This window comes from Chionomys nivalis, chromosome 12 (assembly GCF_950005125.1).
Source record: "Chionomys nivalis chromosome 12, mChiNiv1.1, whole genome shotgun sequence".
Classification (NCBI taxonomy): domain Eukaryota; kingdom Metazoa; phylum Chordata; class Mammalia; order Rodentia; family Cricetidae; genus Chionomys; species Chionomys nivalis.
This window is the reverse complement of record NC_080097.1, coordinates 71,534,148-71,549,053: the sequence shown is the minus strand read 5'-3', so window position 1 is coordinate 71,549,053 and position 14,906 is coordinate 71,534,148. Positions and strand designations below refer to the sequence as shown.

Genomic DNA, 14,906 nt, shown 5'->3' with positions numbered 1-14,906 from the left:
GGTTACAGCCCCACAACAGAATCTGCACTAAAAATAAGGACACGCACTGTTTCACCAGTGACTCAGAGCAGAGAGAGGTGAGTCTCTCCGTTCCTTGAAGGGGCTTACCCAAGGTCCAGGGGACTCCTCTTACCACTTAGTTCAAGCCTAACTCCAGGAAGCCAAGCCTCACTCTCTTGGCAGGCTCATATACTCTTGGAACCCCAGAGCCAGGCTTTGGTCTTTGCTCTGAGTCTAAGCCACAAGGTAGAACAATTAACATATTGGTTTTGGAAGGGCTGCCATTCCACTAAGTTATTATAAGCACCTGAGCCTCACTCATGCCTTCTGAAAGTATTCCTCGAGGCATTCACCCTGAGAGGCACTGCTCTGAACACTGGAAAACACCGATGAACAAGCCGGTCAAAAATTCCTACCCTCGCCGAGTTCCCATTCTATGGGTCAGGAAACAGTGGTGAAGGAAAGAAACTCGGCCCAGCAGATGCTGAAGTTAAGTGTTATGCAGAAAAACTGAGCAGAGAAGGAAGAAAGCGCCAAGTTTAATAAGTAAGGTGTATAGGGGGTGCCTCAGTAAGTAAGGAAATGACATTCGATTAAGACCCAAAGGAGGTAAATGAGCCAGTCACTCCTCTGGGAGGAACTCCATCCATTCATCCATGTAAGCATGCACGAATGGATGTTTTTATTTTCGGTGACGGAGGCTGCTCTTGAACTTCTGATCCCCCTACCTCTTAGGTACTGGCATCATAGGTATGACCATACCTCACTTATGTATGAATCTGATCTAGAACCTAGTACATGCCAAGTATGCACTCCACCAACCAAGTCACAACCCCAGTCTGCAGCTTCACACTTCAACAGCAATGCCTGAAGTTTAAATGCGGCAACAATACACATAGCAAGAGCCTCTTTTCAAGAGGCTAAGAGGACAGGTCTCCTGTACTGACACGTACGTGCCCATAGCTTTCCTTTTTCTCTGACCCTTTTCCATTTTTCGTGTGTGTGTGTGTGCATATATATGCGTATGTGTGAACAAGTACGTGAAGGTCTGAGATTAAGTCACTTTGTTTGTTTTGAGACAGATGTTTCAGTGTAGCTCTGGCTGTCCTAGAACTCGCTATGTAGATCAGGCTGGTCTCAAAACTCAGAGATCCACCGGCCTCTGCCTCCTGGGTGCTGGGATTAAAGGTGTGCACCACAGCCCACAGGTCACTCTTTTTACTTGCTAAGGTAGGATTTCTCGATTAAATCTTCCAAAGCTTGTAGGTTTTGTTAGTCTTGCTAGCCAGCTTGTCCTGGGGACTCCCTAGTCCAGTTTTGAGGCTAGAATTACAGGTGGGCTACCATCCCAATCCAGCATCGACATGAGTTCCTGAAGATATGAACTCTCGTCCTTACATCTGTATGGCAAGCACTCTAACTATGGAACCATCTCCCCAGCTCACGTGTTCATACATATTGCTAAAGATAACAAAAGGCAGGGACCCGCTCTCCCCCCACGTGGGCAGATGCTGAACCCTTTGACTTGTTCTTAGGGTCTCCCTGAGATCCTCCTTTGCCATCCAGAGGTGAAGCCTGTGAGTCCACAGCCTGCAGACGAAGGTAAGCAAGAGGAGCACTCAGAGCTACTCCAGGGAGTGCTGGACTGCAAGATGCCTCCTCTTCCTCAGTCTTGTTAGTGATGGCACCTTGCCATCCTGAAGCTCTCTGTCCAGTGAGTCACGTGGTTTCTGCCTACCACATTCTCTTACACCACGCACAGCCTGGCCTCTCCAGTGGCTATGCCCCATCTCTTTCTCCCCATACCTCCTGTTTTATAGTCTCCTCTGGACTGGGGAGAAAGAAAAGGGTGTTCTACACTAGCAGGAACAGAAAATGATTTGTAGAGTACCCTTCTTGAACACGCATCCTCAACATTAAAAGGGGTGAAGCCACTGAGTTTGCTTGGTTCACTGGACTAGGCCTAGACTCAGTATCTCAAGGTGAGGACAAACCAGCAAGCACTCCTGCCACAAAGCCAGCCTCCTCCCTTTCTTCAGTGTCTACTTCAGAGTAACGGAGACCGTCCCTAGCTGACCCTCCTCTCACCAACCTTTCTATGGGGCTCCTCCTGCCACACAGCCCAGCCCCCCCTTCCTGTTTGACAACAGCCACTTCCTGCCCGCCAGTGTGCTATTGCCATGGAGACCCACCCTGCAGGCCTTCAGCCTAGCTATAACCACAGAGCCCTCTTGCAAGGTTTTCCCCCTAACAGTAGAGGCGGCATCAGGATCAGAAAGCAGAAGCAGCCTTATTAGGAGCCTGAGTTCAATCTCAATGACATCTAGTGTGAGAAGCCCCAGCAGTCCCATTGATTTCTGACACAAAATGAAGGTGGCCTCACCTTCCTTTCACAAACAGCTGAAACTTTGCTGACTCCTCGGGCATCTGTGGAGCAGAAACAAGGGCCGCAGGGGTCACAATCCACCTTCCCCCGCTGCTTAAAAACAGCCTAACCTTTGGGCGCTGAGGAGTAAGACTCTCAAGCCACAATCCCACTGACCTCCCTCTGACACCACGATGCCAGATCCCTTCCTCTTTGCAGGTGCAAAGCATTTCCAACGTCGGTATACTGAATAAGCACATAGTCTTCTAATTCCCTCACAACCAAATACCGGGAACTTGCTAATGGCTGTGAATGTGGGGGACAGGGCCTGAAATACGCCCATGAGCTTCTGTCCCTTACACAGCACACATACAAATACCCTGCCTTCAATTCTAACTTGAATAGTTCCAATCAGACAACAGAAAATCCTGAGGCTCTCCATGGCCTCCAGTTCTCAAGACAAGGAAAGGCAAGAGACGCCAAGACTGCCCTCAAGTTCCAGCTCTAAACTAGCCTTGACAGAGAAATTCCTCATGGGGTCACTAGCAAGCCCCAAGAAGGCAAGGTTCTGCCTGTGGACACTCTGCCTACTTTTAAGGGTCCAAACAGGGTCAACTCCATGCCCACAATGGGTGCCCCTAGCCTTTGCTCACTGTTTGGGTGACATTTCCTTCATGGTAACCAGCCCCAAGTAAAACATCCCAGGAAGCAGCCCTAAAAATAGCTCCTCCCAGGGCAGCAGCAAGGGAGGGGGAGGGGAAAGACAGGGAGGAGAAAAGAGGGGAGCAGATGGGAATCTGCTGTTGCCGATGGTGATAGGGCCCAGGAAGTAGGAATGATGTATGTGTGTGGGGAGGGGCTAGAAATGCCCCCACCAGAGACAAAAAAAAAAAAAATGTGGCTACAGGAGAGTGAGGCGACGAGGAGAGTTTTGTTGTCGGGCTCAGAGTTAGCCGGAGAGACAGATGGAGACTGTGAGATGACCCTACAATTCAATCACAACAAAGGTCTAGAACCTGCCCTTCACATGATACAACCCCAGAATGTGGGAGGTGGAGGTAGGAAGATCAGGAGCTCAAAGGTCATTCTCAGTTACAGAGTAAGTTCAAGGCCAGCCTGCACTACCTGCAACCTGTCTTAGAAAGAAAGAAGAAAGATCAAGTGGGGGCCATAGGAGAGGAGAGACAGCTCAAGGGCGTTCAAAGGCCGTATTATGAAAATACTGGGGTCCGAGCATCAACCAAACTATGTACGCGTTTAGAGCTCAGAACAAATCTTTTATGCCTTTGTTGCCACAAGGATACATCTTTCTGGCTATGTGCAGGTGACAAAGGGCCCCTACAGAGGCACTCAAGAGGTGCAAAGTACCCATCTCTGCTTGTCACCACCCTTTTGGCACCCATGGGATCAGCTCTTGTTCATCCGTCAAAGCTGTTCAGAAAGTGAAGTAGCAAGTACAGAGATGGAGGGTGGGGGCTGGTCACACCAAGCCCTCCCCTTCCCTGTCTCCAGCCTCCCACCTCCAAGGTTTCAGCACAGCTTCTGATACAGATATGACGACAAACAGCAGGAAGAAACTCAAGGAATGGGCCACATCCCCACCCAAAACAGCACCCCAGCTCCTTGTGGGAAAGTGGGTGTCCACATCTCAATCATGACTGTAGGATAGGAGCCTTGGCATGGAGGACCTCCACCCTGCGCCCTCACGCATGGCAGGGAAGATCAGAGGAGATCATTCCCCTTTATGAAGGATACTATTTCTCTGGTTTCTAGAAATCAGGAGAAAAGTCTGATTTCTTTAAATCTCTCTGCCTCCCAGAGTTCCCCTGCAACAGAGCCCTTCGCCCGCTGTCTTCCCACTGCTGCACCATCCTGTCCTCTTTCCCTCACTTCCCCAGATCCTTAACAGGAAAGTCTTACTCGGAGACACCACGGGGACACAAATGTCATGGGGGCTACTCAGGCCAACACCAAAGGGGTGGGGACTTTGAGCTGGAACCATTCAAGGGGATCCCATTTCAGTCCCCAGGGCCAGCTGGACCCAGAAAGGGACAGCCTTTACCCTTCTGGTGGCCAACATACCACAACATCAGCCACTCAGCCTGCCATAGCCTCAGACACAAAGTGACACCCCAAACTGGAGATACAGAATGAGACCCTTAATCACAGATCAGCCCGTGCACACAGACGGCCATATGACGGCAGAGACCACCTGAGGCAGCAGCTGGCTGGGCTAAGGTGTGCCTGGTGAATCCCGGAGACAGCAAGGATGACTGCTGCTGCTGCTGCTGCTGTTTGTGATTTTGTCTTCTTTTGTTTTGAGACACAGTCTTACTATGTATCAGAGGCTGGCCTTGAACTTGTAGCAATCATCCTGGCCTCAGTCTCCAGGGTACTGGGAATAAAGGCCTGAGCCTTTATTCCACAACCAGCATCTACTGATTTATTTTCCTTTTTTTAAAATTTTATGTGCATTCATGTTTTGTATGTATGTAAGGGTGTTGGATCCCCTGGAAGTGGAGTTACAGACAGTATGAGCTGCCATGTGGGTGCTAGGAACTGAAGCAGGGACCTCTGGAAGAGCAGACAGTGCTCTTAACCACTGAGCCATCTTTCCAGCCGTCTACTGATTTCAGCTCATGGATGACCTGAAGCACGTGTTAAAAATGCAGATTTTGAGGCAATACCCCCAGTCTCAGCAGCATTTCTGTGGACAGAGGCTAGGAAGCTGCTGTCTGAACCAGTACTCAAGGTGAGCTACAGTGGCACTGAAATAATGTCAGCACTCAGAAGTGGTCCTAAGGCCATAATGACAAGAAAGGAGGAAACAGAAGCTATATTGCTTTATGCCCCAAGCATAAGTCTTTATCCTCATCTGTTTCCTCTAGAGCAGCCTGGCTCCCTGGATCAAAAAGGGGGGGGGGGACCCAAGCCAGCACCAGGGTCCAACGGGTCCAACATCCTGACTCTCTCTTAATTCATTTTATATGTGTATGTCTAGTGTATATCAGGTACTGTACTAGGGCCTAACTACATAAAAGCAAAGAAAAAGAAAAGGTGTTTCCCCTCACCTCCCAGGTCCTCAAGAAGAGGAAGGCTTTTCTTATCCACAGTTTCAACAGAAAATTTCTTCATATGAAGCCTATGTCAGACAGACAGATAAGTAACTACAGTAAATGCTGTGACAGATTTCATAACACTGCTCTGGGAGCATCCCTCGTAAGGCCAAGGGCATTACTCCAGTAACAATTCAGTCATCGGATCTGGAATCCAGATAAATAATCCAAAGACAGTTTGTGTTGTTGTTTTTCGAGACAGGGTTTCTCTGTAGCTTTGGAGCCTGTCCTGGATCTAGCTCTGTAGCCCATGCTGGCCTCGAACTCTACAGAGATCCGCCTGTCTCTGCCTCCTGAGTGCTGGGATTAAAGGTGTGCGCCACCACCACTCAGCCAAAGACAGGTTTCTTACGATGCTCCAAGGATAAATCCTAAGCTACATAGAAATCAGAAAGAACCATTTGCCCTTCAACTGTAGCAATATGGAGAAACTGCTTTGGATATAAGCAAAGAGAGCAGGATATAAAATGTTATGCTCCACGAGGTGAAAATCTGTATGCATATGAATAAAGATAAGAAGGGAATATGAAGATTTAAAAATAAAAAAAAGACATAAGGGCTCAGGCTCTTTGGGGGGTGCTCTTAAATCTTAAAATAACGATTTATCATTGCCATCACCTGGCCCACTAGATCCTGAATTCAAGGCTATTTTAAATGCCTCCTTCAGCCTAGTACAGCTAAGCTTAGAACCATGGGTTCCTGTAAGAGTCCCAACTCCCTACCTATTACTGCATTGAAGCAAAAAAAAAAAAAAAGGTATTACATGACCTTCAGTGCCTATGTGGACAGGCATGCAGATAAAAACAATGCTCAACACATACCTGGATGAGCACCCTACCTGGTAACTCAGCAACCAATGTTGGCTTCAATAACAAGAAGGTACAGCCCACAAGAAAGCTTCCTATCCAGACTTGACCCCTAGAGGACCAAGCTGTCGCTCTAAGGCCTGTTGGGCCACATTATTATGGAAAACAAGGAAAAGCAGCTCTTTACCCTTTCTTCCCTTTCAGTTTGTAGCAAAGAAAATCACCAAGGAATCCCAGGGGGGACAGAGAAGCCTCTGCAGATCCCCACATAGACGACCCTAGTGGGGCAATGACATTCCCAAACACAGAAATCCAACACCTGCGGAGCCCTAGACAGACAGACAGCAGCGAGTGAAACCCAGCCCCAGCTACAGCACCTTTATAAAATATACAGTGTAAACTGAGAGGCTGCAAGGAAGCCATGGTTTTCACTCCTGAACCCCAAAGCTACCAGCCCAGTGCGAACCTTGACCCAACCCCTACGGCAACACCCACAGACCAGGATACCATCTCCGAGAGCACACCCTCCCACTCTCCCACCTCCAAATAGCAATAGCACCTCTGAACACATCCACCAGCCACCACAGCCTCTGTCCCAAAGTTAACCTGGTACATAAGCCAAAGCCTCAGTCTTGGCATAGCCATCTCTCGAGTGGGGGAGTTGTTGCCTGATACACATGATCTTATTCAAGAATTCTCAAGCAGCAAAGAAAAGCAGAGAAATTAAATCTCATCCAGTTCAGGCAGGGAAAGAAGAACACCAAATGCCACCTTAGAAAGTCAAGATAAGGCAGAAAGGCTACGCGGAAGGAAAGGGCACCATGCCACAGTTTAGGAAGTTTGAGGGGGTATGAAAGCGGCAGGAAATGAAAGCCCAAGGTTGGTAGCCTCAGTCACCATAACCAGCTATGTTCAGATCACTCATTTCCAGCTCTCAGCTTCCTACCCCTCCTCACTCCCGGTGCAAAGCTCTGTACCATCAACGGGAGACACCAGACACAGCCCCATTTCTGATATGGTAGGGCTAGGCTGTGTGGGCACAGGGAGATACCCATCTTCAACTCACTCCTGCCTGCACCTTCCACTCTTAGTCAGGGCATGTCTGCCAAAGACCCCAACTACTGTGGTCCTCCATCCCACAGGAGGAGGGCATCGGACCACCCACATATCTCCATGACAACCATTGCCTTGGACTCAAGGTACTCGATGGAAAGAAAATAAACAAGTCAGCTTTACAGCCAATGTACATGAAAGTAAGTAAGAGACAGGAAACGGAGCCGGGTGGGAGACAACAAAACAAGCCTTGGTAATAGGAATAGCAAGAGACACCCAGGCCAGGAGGCAGACACAGCCCAGTGGAACAGGTCCCAGAACAACCGCCAACACAACAGAAGCCCACTGTCATCTCTGTGGAATCTCGGAGCTTCTGGGTGCTTGGGACATCTATTATCTTGCTCTAGATGTACACGTCATTATTGGCCAAAGACCACATCTTCCCCAGGCATCTGTCCTGGCTCCTAATGCTTACGGGCATCCTACTGCCCAGCCCTAATTCCTTTCTCTGAGTAGTATAACCTTTGTCCCTGTGCTGTGCCCTGAAGCTCTCCAGGACCTGACCTCCGTATTAACCAGTCACCTCACACTTCACACACTGCTGGGTCTACACCTATCAGATGAGGTAAGCTTGGCAAGCACCCAACACCAGTTCACGGCTGTGCATTCGAAGTGTTAAAGACAGGCCCTGGCTTCCCAGTCCTGCGTATGCAGTGGAACCTCCGCACACACTGAGGCACCGCAGCTCTCCTCAGACAGGATCACTGGGAGTTCTAGACCAGAGGCATCATCACCCTCTGCTCAGGGCAGGCGACATCTGCTGCTTCCCCACCAACTTTGTAATTTGATCAAAAAAAGCAATCAAGTTCATCTGGCAGGATCTGTTCCCCAGTAGCAGCCTCCTGATGTTTACAGATTCCCTTCCCTTGGGAGTCTGTCCTGCCGCCTGGTGGGCAGGGGAGGCTGGATTGATCAGAACTGCTCATTTACTGCATTCCCATCCCAAGTCAGCATCAGGGCACAAGGCTAGGACAAGCCTGCTCTAGAGAGGGGCTCTAAGTACCCTAAATTAAGAGCTTTTCATTCCATACCACTTGCCATGAATTCTCCACTGAGAACTTGAACTTCCTCAACCCTTTGGGGACCATTCCAGGCATCACTTACTTTACTCTTTCTTTTTTTTTTTTTTTTTTTTTTTCTCCCTGAGCACATCCAATCCCCTCACACCTCCTTGTCTGGCTTCAAAATCCACCCACTTTGAAATTCCAACTAATCTCCAAGTGCTGAAACACATACTCCCCCAACTCCTAGGGCATCTGCAGAAGTCAGACAGGGAACACTCACCTCGGGCTGACAACTTCTTGGTATTGATGATTTTTGCTGCATATTCCTGTGTAGATGTTTTCTTCACACACCTTCGGACCACTGAAAAGGCACCCCTGGAGGGAGAAGGGGGAAAGGACTGGGACATGGAGCCAACCAAAGGACCACCGACATGCTTCAGATGAGGACAGCGATGCTCCCACCACCATACTTGTACTGACAACCACCAGTTAACATAAGAAAGATGAGGCCACCCCATGGAACTGAACAGATGTGGGTGGAGTACCACCTGATTCCCACCACGTCACCTAATTGCTGGGCAAAGCAACAGCCTCAACCTCAGACTGTCCACCAGGAGCTGGTGGGCGATGCTTCAGATACACACCTGCTGCATCTCACTGATAGCCTTGCAAGGCGACCAGGAGAGCGAGGGACCAGGGAGACCTTGTTTTTTTCTCTCAGCAGAAATAACTGAGAATAGGGGAAAGGGAGATTAAAAAGAAGGTATGATTTCCTGAGAAATTTTCCTTAAGCCTGGGACAAAGTGAGGCTCAAGACCCGGTAAACTGGCTTAAACCTTGTAGCGGACAGCAGGGAAATAGGGGAACAGTTCTAAGTCTGACGGCAGTAACTCCCCTTCCTCATGCTATTTTCCTCTACGTGACCCGCCAAATGGGCTGTGATCTCGGGCTCTGGAAATACCTAGGGGGGCGGGCAGAGCGGGGGCTGCAGTGGCCAGTCTCTGTACAGCGGGTGGGGGTGGCGGGGACCGGGCTGCGGTGGCGGCCAGTTCAGTGCGGAGGGGAGGGGGATGTTGCGGATGCGGCGCACGGCTCCCGGGACCACTGCAGGGATGAGGGGGAGGGGTTGGGGGTGCCGCAGCACTGCCCAGCAGCAAGGCTGGGATCCTGAAAGCAGCACTAGCGGGGGGGGCGGGGCCCGGCACTAAACATCTCCCCACACCCGAGCACCGCAGCGGGGTTGAAGCTGCAGAGCTGGGGAGGGTCCTGAGAACCGGGCGCGTGGGACCTGGGGACCGGGTGCAGAGTGGGCTCGGGAGCCGGGTGCGGAGGGGGTGGTGGGCAAGCAGGGTCCAGGGAGGGGAACGTCTGAAGGGTGCGGGAGGGGCGGGGCTGAAAGGAGCCCTGGAGCAGTCCCGGGGCTGCGGTTCCCGCGACAGCACCGGGTGCAGCAACCCGGCAGCTGCTGCAGGGTGCGGAGGGTGCTGCGGGACAGGGAACCCAGGGCCAAGGAGCCCCGAAGCAGCACGCGGGAAAAGCTGGGGGTGGGGCGGGTCGAGGGAGAGCTGCAGCGGCCGGTGCAGGGCCAGGGGGGGCGGGGCGAGAAGCCGCATAGCGCCCAAGCGCCTGGGCTAGGGTGGGGAGCCGCCGCGTTAGGCGGGTGGGCCGTACTTGCCGAGCTCCTCGAAAAGCTGGTAGTCGTCGGTGAAGCGGGTGCAGGTGGCGGTGGTGGCCATACTGGCGGGCGGGCGGGCGGGCGGACACGGTGCAGCCCGCGCCGACGTCGGTGCACAGTCACCGCCGCCCGGCCGAGGGAGCAAGAGGAGGAGACGGGGCTGAGCCCGGCAGCACCGCGAGACTTTACCGGAGAGAGCGAGGGAGGGAGGGACACCCCCGCGCCCGCCCGCCGGCCCCGCCCCCAGCCCCGCTGGCCCCCGCCCCGCCCCCGGGGAGGGGCCTTCCGCCGTAGGCCCCGCCCCGCCCCGGGAGCCGCCCGAGCCGGGTCCCCTGCGCCAGGGCGCTGGGAACGCGGGGTCTCATCTCCTGTCCACCCACTCGGACCGACCGAACTGAAAGGTTGGCGACCTGTGGGCTCCTCCCGGGACGACCCTGCAAGAGCTCAGGAATGAGTGTGAGAAAGTGTTTTTTTTTTTTGAGTGCTGTAGGGTCTGGACCACTGAGGCCCCACACGTGGGTGCCAAGCCTGCTGCCTGAACCAAAAAAAGTGCCAAGGTCAAAGATCTTGTGTGAGACTGTACTCTCGGAGGATGCCACCAGACTGTGCAGAGCCAGCTGCTAGCAGCCTTCCCTCAGGGTGCCGACATTCTAGTCTGGTGCAAAAATCAAGGGCATCATTAGAAAAAACAAAACAAAAACCCTTCAGCCGCGGTTTTATCAGGGAAAACAGGCCAGGGGGCAAGATAGGTTTGCTTGCTTTTCTTTCTTTCCAGTTATTTATTTCGTCTGTGTATGCGCGTGGCACAGTGAGTGTCACAGCGCACGTGTGGAGGTCAGAGGACTATTTGGGGAGTTGGTTCTCTTCACCACCGGGGCTGTAACTCAGGTGTGAGGCTTAACGCAATAGCCTTTATTCTCAGAGCTGTCTTGCTGGCGTGATGCTTTCCTACATTCCAATCTTAGAGATAAATAGTCTCTCCTAGGTCAGTAATGAAAGACAAAAGTGAGAAAATATGTATATTAAAAGCTTTGTGTATTGGTGGCTAAAAGCAACGGAAGATGAAAGCATACTCATTTTCTTGTGGGCATCCTGTACTTTTACGGCACTTTATCACATTTTGAAATGATACAACCTCAGGTATGAGTGCTAGCACACATTATCGAGATCTCTTGGATCATACGACGTAGCTTAATTTCTGGACAACTCGTTGACCTTAGAGAGTTCATGCAATCTTCTTGAGTCTCAGCCACCTTATTTGAGAACTGGGAATAAAATACAGTATAGTTCCTAGGGCTGTGAATATGTACTGGGTTAAATCACATATAGTACTTAGGATGATCCTCAACACCTAATTAAAACAATGTTGGCAGCTATTATTTAATATCTGTCTTCCCCCTAAACTGCTCTCCAACAGAACTACTGAATACTCAGCTCCAGACCACCTCGTCTGTGTTTATGGAATGGCAGGAGCTACCACCCTCTCCTTTTGTCTCCAGCCTTACAAGTTCATGGGACACAGTCAAGTGACTGTCTCTGGAGGAGAAACAGGCTGGGCAAGTTTCCGAGGTGCCCCAGGCAGCTGTACCCCAAGTCGGGGGCCATTTCCAACTGGGCTGAATGGAGTTCAGCCAACTGCTGCCTCTCCGACTTGATTACAGCAGGATGCCCACTGGGAATGCAGTCTCCACCGTCAGCAGGCTGGTGCTGCCAGGGGATGCAGCTGAGAGGTATCTTGGCCTCCCAAGCTTCCCCCTGGAGGGTGGGAAGAGCAAAGTATTCGGGGAAGCTTTCCCTTCTTTCCTTACTCCAGAGCTCAGGGAGCAAAACAGACTTCCCAGAAAGGGGTGACTGGAGAATAGGAAGGGATGAGATCCAAGAGGAAAGCTTGAGAAGAACCCGGGAAAGGCTGAGGTGACAGAGCGGTGTACTCCACCCCTCCACATGGCAACAGGAAGTTAAGTGTAGGGGACAAGATCACTTCCTACCTCAAAGCAGCAGGTCGGTAGGGCAAGGAGGTTGTAAAACCGGGGATGCCAGGAAGTCTTCAGTTTCTATCATCTCCCCGTGAGGCAGAAGCAGCTGCTGTGTGCTCCAGAGATGGAGGCTACATATCAGTTTTTCATCAATGTGCCCTTCCTGAGTGTTCAAGACAACCTGGTTCCTGACCTCCAGACACTGATACTTGAAACTGTAGATTCACTCATGGAAGGTGGACTGAGGAGATGGACAGGGTCACAACAAGCACAAACCAGGTATAAGACGGGATCCCTTAGGGACACCCCAGGGGAAAAGGTAAAAGCAGGACTATAAACTGACAGCTCCTATGTGCCTTCTGTGAGTGGTTTGTCATCCCACCACCAGTGAGGGGCCTACATTGGATGCTTCAGATAACATTAGAAAGCACTATGCATGTCTGGGTGAAATGACACGGGAAAAAAATCTAGGGTGAAACCTTGGAAATGACTCATATTATTGTGTGAATAGAGCTACCTACTTTTCAACAAATGTTCATCAGCTACCTACTATGTGCTTGTCACTGCCTTTTAGTGAAGCATCCGAATAAAGTGGAAATTTGTTAGTAATACAGTTAGAGGCACCCATTCTGGTTCTTTCCCTTCACAGCTTTCCCTTGCTTCTTTCTCCCCTCCTTCCCTGTTTCTCCCAAAGGAGCAGACTGGACTGTGTTCACGGTGGCAGTCTGGAGCCCATAGACCCTTCTGTGTGCTCGCACAAGCACACCATCACAAACCCTTCTCAATCCCCACTGCTGTATCACCCACACAACCTCCAGCTACCCCACAGCAATTAGAGGGACGACACACACAAATAATAACGAGCTCATAGCTCCCTGCACATCGGTATCTATGGCAACCTCATGGGGTCCATAGGCTGTGCTGTTCTGATTGTAGCCAGTCCCCTGGGCAGCGCCAACACTCAGACAGTGCTTAGAGCTCCCAGAATGTGAATAACACAGGAAATTGATACCTTGATAATCACCAGACGTACCCCACTGGGTGGTACCCCTCCCTTGTTCTGATCTTTCCTCTTGAAGCCACGGGAAATTATATATTGCCCCCTCCCCCGATGACAGATACTTCCCTCCCTAATTTTGAAATGTGATTTTAAGGCATGTGAAAATACTTACTCTTTCAATCTAGGGAAAACAGAGCAGTTGGAAGTGAGGTGTTTAATTGAAAGGAAAGCCAGGTGTGGTGTCACAAACCTGTAATCCTGTAATCCCAGGATGGCAGCTAGTCTACCTAGTGAGTTCTATGCATACAGTGAGACACTGCCTCAAAAAGTAGGGGGAAAGCAAAAGATGCTATTAAAGATCCTATTAAAAACAAAAGAATAACCGGGTGGTGGAAGCACATGCCTTTAATCCCAGCACTCTAGAGGTAGAGGCAGACAGATCTCTGTGAGTTCGAGGCCAGCCTGGTCTACAGTGCTAGTTCTAGGGCAGCTAGAGAAATCCTGTCTCAAAAAAACAAAAAATCCAAAACAAAGCAACAACAACAACAACAAAAAAAAAAACCCCAGAGGATAGTTTCTCATTTGTTGGGAGATGATTTAAAATCAATTCTAGGAGAATTAATTCAGTTCATACTACCCTAAATCCTAGGGATTACAGGGTCATGTTCCAGTTACTAACGTACAACACACACACATATTTATAAATATATGCATATATGTATATAAATACATCTATAGTATGTAATCTATTTTATTATTGTTGCTTTACTTTATTTTTGCTTTTTGAGACAAGGTTTCTCTGTGTAGTTCTGGCTCTCCTAGAGCTCTTTCTGTAGACCAGAATAAATTGGCCTCGAACTGGAAGATCCTTCTGTCTCTGTCTCCCAGTGTGTGCATAGCCCTGAGTTCATCCCCAGTCCTCTGGAAAAACAGTCAATTCTTGTTGACAGAGGTTTTTCATAGCTGTTCAGTACCAAAGAAACATACAGAGTCTTACATTAATTATAAGCTGGTTGGCCTATTAGCTCAGGCTTCTTATTAACTCTTTTTTAAAAGATTTATTTATTTATTGTGTATACAGTGTTCTGTCTGTCTGTATGCATAATGGCCAAAAGAGGGCACCAGATCTCATTACAGATGGCTGAGAGCCACCATGTGGTTGCAGGGAATTGAACTTAGGACCTCTGGAAGAGGAGTCAGTGCTCTTAACCTCTGAGCCATCTCACCAGCCCAGGCTTCTTATTAACTCTTATATATTACATTAACCCATAATTCTTGTCTATATTAGCCACGTGTGTGGCTTGGTACCTTTTATCAGTGAGGCATTCTCATCTTGCTTCCTCTGTGTCTGGGTGATGACTGCAGACTGAGTCTTTCCTCTTCCCAGAATCCTCCTATTCTGGTTACCTTGCCTATACATCCGGCCTGGCTACTGGCCAATAAGAGTTTCATTAAACCAGTACAAATGACAAATCTTTACAGGGTACAAGACCATTGTCCAACAGCACTTCCCTTTTTTTTTCTTCTCAAAATAAGAACTCTGAATCTAATCTTCTTTGTTTAGCTTTTTTCCTGACCATTATCCATTTACAACTTGTAACCAACACTCTAAACAAAGACAGACATCCATAATCCATTTTTGGGGAGTGTGGGTGTAGTTTTCTAGGCTACTTCCTGCTGATTGGCAGTACTCATAATCTTATGGGGACCTAAAGAAAATTTAGAATATGGTCAAGTCCTGACTGGAATATTCTGTGAGACTTGATCATCTCAGTCAGCAGCCTTGAGGCTGTTTAGGATGTAGAACTCAGAGGAAATTCCAACAGAGGTCCTCTGAAATGTTGAATCATC

General features: G+C 49.7%; 1 protein-coding gene across 18 annotated transcripts in view; it reads right to left on the bottom strand.

Annotated features, from left to right (window-relative positions):
- Window positions 1-10,244, bottom strand: part of Camk2g (calcium/calmodulin dependent protein kinase II gamma) — a 58,749-nt gene extending 48,505 nt beyond the window's left edge. For 12 of the 18 annotated variants that reach the window (XM_057785762.1, XM_057785759.1, XM_057785767.1 and 9 more), the window contains exons 1-2: window positions 10,076-10,241; window positions 8,685-8,779 (exon numbers count right to left, since the gene is read on the bottom strand). In XM_057785762.1, coding sequence (XP_057641745.1) covers window positions 8,685-8,779; window positions 10,076-10,140 — 160 coding nt within the window. In that variant the 5' untranslated portion in view covers window positions 10,141-10,241. Of the gene's footprint in view, window positions 1-8,684; window positions 8,780-10,075 lie in introns of all 18 variants that reach the window. The other 6 variants (XM_057785769.1, XM_057785774.1, XM_057785756.1 and 3 more) reach the window with 3 other exon arrangements.
- Window positions 10,245-14,906: the final 4,662 nt, after the last annotated feature.